This window comes from Oncorhynchus clarkii, chromosome 20, assembly GCF_045791955.1.
Source record: "Oncorhynchus clarkii lewisi isolate Uvic-CL-2024 chromosome 20, UVic_Ocla_1.0, whole genome shotgun sequence".
In the NCBI taxonomy this organism is placed as follows: Eukaryota; Metazoa; Chordata; class Actinopteri; order Salmoniformes; family Salmonidae; genus Oncorhynchus; species Oncorhynchus clarkii.
The window spans coordinates 30969545-30980070 of record NC_092166.1 but is presented as its reverse complement, the minus strand read 5'-3'; the positions used below and the strand labels follow the sequence as shown (position 1 = coordinate 30980070).

The following is a 10526-nucleotide window of genomic DNA, read 5'->3' as shown; positions in this document are numbered from 1 at the left end:
GTAAGGAACAGATTATTCGAAAACGTAGCCTCGGGGGATTACTTTAAAAACAAGAATGCTACGCAGGAGAGAGGAAGTAAACTTGTGCTTTTTAATCGAGCAATATAACAAACAGATGGATCCACCTTTTGTAGTACCCGTTCATTGAATTTGTTTAATGTGAGCACAGTTCACCTTATAAAACAAAACATCGTCACAACTCCCTAGTTTATTGTAATGTCACTTTATTACATTCAGAAATTCCAACAACAAAAGCATGTTTCACCAAAGTCAAATGTTCACAGCCCACATATTGAACAACCGCAATAGTCAACATGAGTTAGATGAATCTGTGGCCAAGCCTACCATGGGTTGGGTCGCCAAATCTTTAGCAAGACACTTAAATACCCACAACAGATAATACTTCAGTGAAGATTGTGAGAAGCAAATTGCATAAGTTACTGCATGTGTTCATCTAATTATCTACAAACAAGACACATTCTATGGGTCAAAAGGGTATGATCAATATCGAAGGGTCTGATCATCAATCAATCAGATGAGTCAATCAACACTGTCTGTCTTTACTGATAGTGTCATCAATATTTTCTCGGTGTCTTTGTTCATCATTTACCCCGTACAGTTCTGATGACAATGATCAATACTTTTTGGGTTGTTGCTGCTGGCAAGTTGTATAGTGCAAGTTCACATTTCCTACCCCTCAACATTCAGTAGATAAGACTCAGGAGCTCTTGGTCTTGTGCAAAGCCTTCGTCCATGGTTTTCAGAAGAGGCTACGCTTTCTTGATTTGAGCTCGCTCAGTCAGCATGCAATCAATATTATTACACTTCCATACGATTATCAGTCCAAAATGCTTGTTCAAATAAATAAGAATCTCTCATGTAAAGGACATGATTTTCATGAAGGAAAAAAAAAAAATGATGAGAATCATCTGACATGAGAAAAGCCAGGGAAACGAACACGGTAAGAAGGTAAAATCTTAGGTAGATTCTTTGCGCCTTGGTTGGCAAACACACAAAAATGCAGACAGAAAGCCATCATCATGACACCCAAACATTACCGCTAAACGTGACACAATACAAACAAACAAAAATGGTCAGAAACCCTCCGCGAGCCGTAACGGGGTTGATTTGAATATATTAATAATGTAAACAAAGCTTTTAACAACAGACAGTTGTCCTCAAATCCAACTTAACCTCTTAACCCCAACCGGACAGATGTTTCGTCACAATTTATTCAATTGGATTGGCCTCTCCATTGTAAGACTTATTACAATATTACCCTTCACCCCAAATGAGTGATCTATGTAACAACCTCACTTAATAAGGCATATTCTTTGGATGACCCTGTGCAGTAACATATAAAAACCATTCCTACCTGCTTTCAGGAAGATGAATTGACCTACAGTATTCATCTGATGATGACAGCAGTCCACGCCCACTCTCTGATTATCCATAGTTTCGTGTGAAAACCCTGCAACTGTAAGTCAGTTGACTGGATGAATTAAGGTATATGGGGGAGGCCTAAGCCATATATCTATACTATCAGTCACAGAGAACAGATCACTGAGTAATATTACAATCATAAACAAGGCCACAGGCACAGTCAATAGCAAGACAGATAGAGGTGCCACTGAAGCTTTGCTATTTCTATAGCATCCTCATCTAGTAGTGGGAGCTACTGGGATATATACATCCTCCGCATAACATGAAATAGAATTGTACTTTGTATCTGAGCATCAAGCCTTTAGAGCTAACTGATTGGTCAACAGGTCTCTTCCTGCTCTCCCTCGCTCCATTTGGTTGGCTCAGTTAGATGATCAAAAAGACATTGTCATAGGAACAGTTCAGTTAGGGACAACATGTTGCAATATGAAGGCACAAGAGCAACAGGATCCCTTACGGTGGCTTGCCAGTCAAATGTAAGTGGACAGGACTGTACACTACACAGTGGCTTAGATATCAACTACACGCTTTCCCGCTGACTGAGCAGCATAGAAATGGATATACTAGACCTAGATGATAGAGTTCTAATACACTCCAGAATCTATAATATTTACACTAGTAATCTAACAACGGAGTGGGATTTTAGCGAGAGGAGAGGAGAGGAGGCAAGGTGCAGATGTGGATGTCTTTTGTGGCTCATATCAGGGGTATCAACAGCATTACAATGGGTAATAAGTAACAACACTTGACACTGAAGACGATAGAGAAAAGCAGTAGTTTTCCTTTAGCGACGGGCAACTCGTTGCTGCCTCTCCCTTCAAAACTGAGATAAAGTGTATGTCCGTGACGGGACATCCCGACAAGAGCTGTGTTCGCCACAGCGCCACGTTTACTATCTTTGAATAAGTCCCATTATCGATGACGAGAGTCCCTTTTTGCAGCCAGAAATACGTCAACATATACAGAAGTTCACTGACAATGCCGATTTTTGCACAGTAAAGTCTTTGAATTTGAATCAGGCTCAGATTAGGGACAGACCCCAACACAAGTCTGAGTTAAAACTCACTGTCCAACCACTTCTGTTCCAAACATAGCGCAGCGTTGTGGAGGAGCTCATACTGTAGGAGGAGAAGACATCACATCCACATTGATGACAGCCACGTGTCCATTTTTTGGGCTATTTGGCCTTGATGTGCCCCCAATACTCCTCTCTGATCTCCTGACATCATTGCGATTGTTAACTGGTGTGAGAACAGATGTTATACTCCTGCGTAATCAGGGTCTGTGTGACAGGAGGTCGGCTAAACAGATCTGAGAACAGTGGTTGTATCCCCCTAACAGACAGGGAATCGTTGTGATTGTTAACTGGTCTGAGATCAGTGGTTAGTGTGTATCCTTCTGTCTGGTTAGGGTGGATGGGACAGGAGGGCCATTTGGGCAGGTCTGGCAGCAGTCTCAGGGTCAAACATGGCGTCCTGTGAGAAAGTAAAGGGGCCGGTCTTCGCTGCAGTTGGCTGTCTGGAACTCATCCCGCAGACGAAACTGCCACTTGTCCTCCAGCTCCAGCCGTACGATGGTCTGACGCAGGGAGTTACGGTCCTGGCAGATCACACACAACGTGGCACCTATTGACAGGGTCAGGGGTGAGGGGTCAGAGGCCATAGGTCAGGGAACCAATCAGAAAGGTGCTATGGTTTTCCTGCTGTATATGCATGTATTGCAATACAGAACAAATCCGAAAAGTGGCATCAGTGAAGTTAATTTAATTGGAGATGAATAACCCTTGGCTTCACATACTTTACATTGACTTAACCTCCCAATATTGGTTATGGTTTAGCAACTCTGGATGAGGTTACACTTAACATCACATAAGGGCTAAGAAAAACAACAACATTGAAGTAGCATCAGTTACCTTTGAGGAAGCTGAACTTCTTGAGGAGGCCAGAGACGACAAAGGAGTCACACAGGTAGAGCAGCAGGCCGCTGAAGACCAGACCCTGGTGGTCCAGGTTAGTGGAGTGTGGTCGGGAGCTGACGTAGCACACTGACACCTGGGGATGCAGAAAGCACAGTCACGTCTCCGCCATCTCCGTCGGGACTTTTAATAATGGAAACAGTTTGTGGGATCTGTTCTCACTGTAATCCTGCGCTGAGCTGATTTTTTTTTACATTAATCTATTTAGCAGAAAATCAATGCATGAGTTGGACTCATGAATATCAAGATTTCACATTCTCTCCACCAGACTAGCTCAGCTCGTACCTCATGGTAAGCCTATGTTGAGGTAGCTGTCTATGGACAGCACTGAGTTGCTGCATACTTCATGGCCTGTGTTGAAGTACAACTGCTGTCTATGGGTTGGATCTTACCTCAGGGCTTATGTTGAGGTACAGTAGCTGTCTAGGGGTTGGATCTTACCTCAGTGCTTATTTTGAGGAAGCTGTCTATGGGTTGGATCTTACCTCAGGGCTTATGTTGAGGTACAGTAGCTGTCTAGGGGTTGGATCTTACCTCAGGGCTTATGTTGAGGTACAGTAGCTGTCTAGGGGTTGGATCTTACCTCATGGCCTATATTGAGGTAGCTGTCTAGGAGTTGGATCTTACCTCAGTGCTTATTTTGAGGAAACTGTCTAGGGGTTGGATCTTACCTCAGGGCTTATTTTGAGGAAGCTGTTTAGGGGTTGGATCTTACCTCAGGGCCTATGTTGAGGTAGCTGTCTATGGACAGCACGGGGTTGCTACTGTTCTGTACTGCCTTGGGGAACAGTCTGTGGCTGCAGCTCTGGAGAAACTTCTCCAGGAGGAACTGAGCCGGGGCGTCCAGGAGGGTGTGTTCACTGTCTGGGGCACAGATGTACTGGGATGGGCTGATGGGGGTTGGGTTCTCCATCACCTAGAGGGGGAGCAGGGTAGGCGTTAGTCAGTCATCCTATGTTTCAGACTACACACACATACTCGCACACGTACAAGCACGCACACGCGCACACACACACACACACACACACACACAATATATATATATCTCAGACCAGGAGGTGAGGTAGAAAAAAGGAGGAGCAGGACACTCACGATGAGTTTGGGTTTGACCAGGAAGTCCTTGTGTCCTCCAAAGAGAATTTGTTTCTTCATCAAGCTGAAGTGGTTGAAGCGACAGAGCAGCAGACCACTGCTGTTGGCTCTCAGGTTGAAATCCACCTCCTCACAACTGTACCTGTTGAGGTCGTACTGGACGTTCTGCGTCAGCTCAACGTTGAGCATGACAAAGTCGTGAAGGTGGCATCGGGAGAAGGGCAAGGCTGGCAGGCGGCGGGCCAGGGCACTGCTCCACTTGCGGGCCCCGCACACGGCATACAGGGAGATCTTAGGAGTGGCCTCCATGTGCTGCAGCACCGTCTTTAAAGACACGTTGGTCAGACTGGGCCCGGTGTCTGCCATATCACTGAGGGAGACAGGGAAGAGCGGGGGAGACAGATATTAGTATTGTTGTTGATAGAGGAGTCCAGATATATACGGTTCTTTCTGAGAATTCATTGCTGATGGATAGCCATGGACCAATAATTGGACTCCTTCTGGGGTGTTTTTTGTGTGAGTGCATGTGTCAGTTTCCCCCAGCAAACCGGGAACATTCCCAGGACATTAGCTAACTTTCCCATTAAGTTCCAGTTAGGGTTTTATCTTACATTAGGTTGATAACATCCCAAAAACATTTAAATATATATATTTAAAAAAATATGTTCTGGGTGTCACGTCCTGACCTTAGTTCCTTTTGTATTTTTCTATTTTAGGTTGGTCAGGGCGTGAGTTGGTGTGGGCATTCTATGTTTTGTTCTTGTGTTTACATTTCTATGTGTTTGGCCTGGTATGGTTCCCAATCAGAGGCAGCTGTCAATCGTTGTCTCTGATTGAGAACCATTTTTAGGTAGCCTGTTTTCCCACTCTCGTTTGTGGGTGGTTATTTTCCGTTTCGATATTTCCTACTGAGGACGACAACCGTTACACTGGGAACGGTCCTACAACACCAGGTGAATGTTTTATACAAACATTATATATTAATCAGCACAACTGGACAATTTTGGGGTTATTAGAACTTTTTGGGGCAACCTAATAAATGTTCTGAGAATGTTCACAGAACCTGTTTTGGTTTGCTGGGTCTGTTGTAACCCATACCTGCTGCTGTCCTGGGGTTGGTGTGAGTTCCAGAGCACACAGGAGTCATCCATCATGACTATAAAGGGCCAGACGTCCTGCCTCTTGACCCCCTGCTCTTCCAGACGGTTCCTCTCCAGCTCCAGGTTGTGGTATGACAGCTCCTTGATCATGAACCGAGCCGCCCCTGGGACAGATACGACAGTAATGTTACTGCTATGTTACTGACAGTGGTTGCTCTGGTCAAAAGTAGTGCACTATACAGAGAATAGGGTGCCATTTGGGACACACAAGTTCCCTAATGGGATGCTGCCCCATAATAACTATAATGATACAGTACATATGCTGGTGGAGACCCACTGATATTTCATTTATTTGCCTGGCCACATGACCTGACCAGGAAAAAGTCTGGTGTCTAGTTATGACCAAGGTCAATTCCAACAGCTTTAAGTGGGCCATAGTTACAGCTTGTTTGGTCACAGTAGAAAAACATTAGTCAACCACTGACCCAAGAACTCTACCACAGTTTCACCTCCAACTCTAAAGCTCCAACTCACATGACAGTCTGAACTTTGACCTGAATTCCAAGTTTTACTTTGTTGGTCAGCCTTTACCCAATGCCCCTATTACTGCACCTGGCATGTGCTTGTTGTACTGCAACACTATTGGTCCATCCAGAAAGACTACACACCTAAATGGTGGATCCATATATCAGACTACTGGCCTGCTGGTGTTCTCATTGGCCGGGCCCTTCCCTTTTGGTTCCTGCCATATTCAAATCTCAAGTACCTACTATAGTTATGTGTCCAAACATGCTTTACTCAACAGATGGCAATATAGACACAGTATATCTCTTGAATTTCACACAGACTGCTGTAGATGCATCATTATCATCAGAGAGAGATAAGCTACTGGGCAAACTAAGAATGTAAAATACATTTGTGTATAATTAAACGAATGCCTAAATATAGTTTATACATCGCAAGGCAACTCTATGGTTTCTTTGTTGAGTGTTTTATCACAAACGACTATGGGCCTCAATGCTACCGCTCAGCAGGGAAACACCTTACTGAGCACTATGCTGGGACAAAAAACTGTAGTACTGCAACTCTCCAAGCAGGGTTGAGGATAATAAACCAATAAAATGAGTTAACCTATTTAAATGACTGATTGCCAGACACTCGGAGTAGAGCAAAGTTTCCCCTAGACGCTGATTTTGGGTCAGTTTCGTATTTTCCCCACTAATGGTTAAGGTTAGGATTGAGGGAGGAGAAGCTGATCCTAGATATGTACCTAGGGGAAACTATACCCAGGGGCCCAAACACTCACCAACTCCTGCACTGTTGAACATGGCAGGAAGCACCAGCAGGATGTGGTTGGGCCAGTATTTCCTGTAGTGGTGCATCTCGTACTGCTTGACCACCAGGATGTGGAGGTGGTCGGTGCCTTCCATGGCGTGGAAGATGTTGAGAAGGCCGTGCTCCTGGCGCCCCGTGGTCGGGGTGAAGATGGGACTTTTCAACAGACTGAGGTCCTGGGATGGGAGAAGGAGAGCTGTAGTTAAAGACGCATAGTGCAGCAGGCTACGGTGCAGGTAGCCTGATCAAGCAGACTGACCACTGAGCTATCAGGCTGGTTCCACTAGGCTAGGGCCTAGTAGCATCAAACAACTGAAGTGAGCGAACGAGAGACACATAGGTGCATAGTTCGCGCTGTGTGTGAAATGTGGCAACTCCTTGTAACATGATGATGTGTGTGCCTGTGTTGCTTATGGCACTATTTCATTTAAGCACATAGAATGCACTACTGATTACAGAAGCTGAAGGATGAGAACATTCCTTGTCACTATTGATAACATTCATCTTGGGCACAGCATGATTGGGGACACTGCCCTGTGTAGGGTGCTGTCTTTCGGATGGGACTTTAAAACAGGTGTCCTGACTCTCTGAGGTCATTAAAGATCCCATGGCACTTATCGTAAGAGTAGGGGTGTTAACCCCGGTGTCCTGGCTAAATTCCTAATCTGACCCTCAAACCATCACGGTCACCTAATCATCCTCAGTTTACAATTGGCTCATTCATCCCCCTCCTCTCCCCTGTAACTATTCCCCAGGTTGTTGCTGTAAATGAGAATGTGTTCTCAGTCAACTTACCTGGTAAAATAACGGTTAAAAAATCAAATAAAAAACATTCTTAGAACTCGAGGGCTGTCTCAAGGTTTTCCCCCAATCCCCACTGATTTCCCCCATCACCCTTTACCTTAGCAGAGATGAGGGGCAGCCTCATGCTCTCCAGGTGACTGCCCTGCTGGCTGAAGACAAAGTGCTGCTCCTTGGCCTTGGGGATGATGAAGTGGAGCTGCACCTCCTCTCCCAGCATGGACGAGCAGAACGTGAAGGCGTGGAATGTGCACTCCGACAGCTGAACACAAACACAACCACGCACATGGTTGCGCACACATTACACACGCATAACACACATTATTACACACATGTACACTTCCAGTACAGACAGAGCTGCACCGGTCAGCACACGTCTCAGCACAAAAGGCTGACCCGCTCAGCACACCAGTCGTTCTACAAGCTGGACGGTGGTTTTTCGATAGGTTTAGAAAAGGGGGGAGGGGCTTGAGACCAAACAACGCAGCAATAGGCGTTAAGCCAATAAATCAAGTTCTCCCTTGAGACAAATGATCTCTTCACAATGACAAACTAGCTACCCTTTCGTTCCCAGGGCCGTTTATTAATATCTAAATACTGTACAAGGCTCTTTTCCCTCCCTGTGTACTCACCTGTGTGGCTGGGCTGGCTTCACAGTAATGGTGACACTGATCACAATGGTGAAATGCATTGTGGGCTGCGAACATACTCAGCCGTATCGACACCGTTTCCCTCTTCACAGGCATTTTGCTCTCTCCTTCCAGTTTAGGATCTGCGTGGACAAACATTACAGTTATACCCATATGCTATGGGACAAAGCTGCATGTACAATATACATAGACAGTGATGCTTGAGGTAGAAGTCGAGGTAGAAGGCGCAGCAATATCTGACCCTGAATCAGGGAAACAAGGGCAGCTTCCTCCTACAATGACAGGGATGGGAATAAGAGTTTATTTCTGCTAACCTTTCAAGCCCTTTGGCATCTTGTCACTGTAAACAGTGCTGGCCCTCCTGAACTTAGGGTCTCTGGGGAAGAGGTCGAAGGACAGTTTGCGGATCTCCTCAATGTCTGGCCACTGGGTGCTGGCTGGGGGTGTGGCCTCGGACATATCCGTCATCACTAGAAGAGAACGATACAACATACATTGACATCAGCCTCAGTTTCTCGACTAAGACAGTATGAGATAAAATGAGAGAGAAAGAGGGAGAGAGAGAGAGGAACAGACAAATAAAGAAAATATTAACTAAGGGATCCTGCTCTCCTCACCTTCCTCCAGCTCCTCTTCATCATACACATCCACCTCAAGCAGTCTAATCAACATACGGAACAGGATGCGTAGAAACTGCAGGTAGGCACCCGTCTTCCCCACCTATCAGAGTGACAAAACAGAGTTGTTCAACCGATCACAACCTATCTGGTTTTTACCACTGACACTCATTGCATGCAGCCATTGCCACTCAATCTGCGATATCCATTCAAATACCGTCATTATACACAATGGCCTCTTAGGACTCCATACAACTAGGTCAATATTATTTTGGTTGAAGAGGGATAAGTGAGGAAAATGAATACCAGCATGCCGCTCTAGAATACGATGCATGACTTGTACAGGAGAGAAGCTGTCATTGATAGACAAGAGGTGATGTATTAATATGTGTATGGTCTCTAACCTGTGGGGGCCCGCTGAGCAGCAGGCGTCGTGGGTGTGGCCCTGGGGGGGCCTCGTGGTCGGCATGATGTTGCCTGGCTACGGTCCACTGTCTGTAGAAGAGGCTCTGCTCTGACCCTTGTAAGTTAGGGGTGAAGAGGGGCCTCAGCGGGCTGCTCCAGCCCACATCGGCGTGAGGCAGCAGGGAGAAGGAGCTCAGCTGGCTCCCTGATTCTCCAGCCAGGAGGTTGTAGGCAGCGCGCGACAGGATGACAGTCCGGGGAGAGACCCGAGGCGACTTGCTGCCCCGGCCGCATTGCGTAGACTGGCTGGGGTGCTGGGTCGAAGAGGAGGAGGGGGAGGAGGAAGAGGAGGAGGAGGAGCAGAAAGAGGAAGGGGCGTTGGAAGGGCGGGAGGTGGCACTGCCCAGGGAGTCACACTCCTGTTTGACCCGGCGGGGGGATGTTGAGGTCGTGCCAGTCCCGTCTTCCATCATGATGCTGCCCGCCTTGCCTCCGGGGGGGCAGGAGGAGGTGGAGGGCTTCTGGGAGGAGTCAGGGATGTCAGAGGAGCTGACCCTGTTCTCTGCCAGAGAGCCTGAGGAAGGGAGAGGCATTGGACGGTGAGAGAGAGAGTTCAGACTCATAGTACAGTATTTCAAAATGATTTCATAAACACAACTGTAACACCATCACTACGCAGTATTCTAAACCCTTACAACAATCATCTCGTCCCCATTTCCTAAACATGTTGGGTCACTTTTGTCCAGCGACCTACCAGGGCCTCTGGTAGCAGCGCTGCTGTTGCTCTGGGGCCTCTCCAGGTCCATGTGCAGCTCTAGGTCTGGGTCCTGAGGGCCACTGGTCTTGTCTGTCTCTGGGTTCTTGGGGGCCATGGACCTGCAGGGCTCCTTTACCACCCTCAGGGACACGTAAGAGCAGGCCAGACCCACCTCCTGCTCCAGGGCCGTACGTGTCAGGTAGCTGGAGTCGATCAGACGCAGGTCACAGTACTTCAGGGACCTAAGGGGGAAAGAACCAGTATAAAGGTGAGGTGGAGGATTTTAATCGATTCTACAAAGTCAATCCAATTGACGATGCACCTTCTACGGCAGATGTAGATGCTGTCATG

General features: G+C 46.7%; 1 protein-coding gene across 1 annotated transcript in view; it reads right to left on the bottom strand.

The window, feature by feature from the left end:
* Positions 1-207: 207 nt before the first annotated feature.
* The window catches only part of LOC139376189 (GREB1 like retinoic acid receptor coactivator), a 45722-nt gene continuing 35403 nt past the window's right edge, over positions 208-10526 (bottom strand). The window contains exons 22-33 of the mRNA XM_071118472.1: positions 10173-10417; positions 9418-9992; positions 9014-9116; positions 8711-8866; positions 8379-8518; positions 7847-8008; positions 6917-7121; positions 5609-5774; positions 4511-4880; positions 4134-4334; positions 3356-3494; positions 208-3068 (exon numbers count right to left, since the gene is read on the bottom strand). Coding sequence (XP_070974573.1) covers positions 2905-3068; positions 3356-3494; positions 4134-4334; positions 4511-4880; positions 5609-5774; positions 6917-7121; positions 7847-8008; positions 8379-8518; positions 8711-8866; positions 9014-9116; positions 9418-9992; positions 10173-10417 — 2626 coding nt within the window. The 3' untranslated portion in view covers positions 208-2904. The remainder of the gene's footprint in view (positions 3069-3355; positions 3495-4133; positions 4335-4510; positions 4881-5608; positions 5775-6916; positions 7122-7846; positions 8009-8378; positions 8519-8710; positions 8867-9013; positions 9117-9417; positions 9993-10172; positions 10418-10526) is intronic.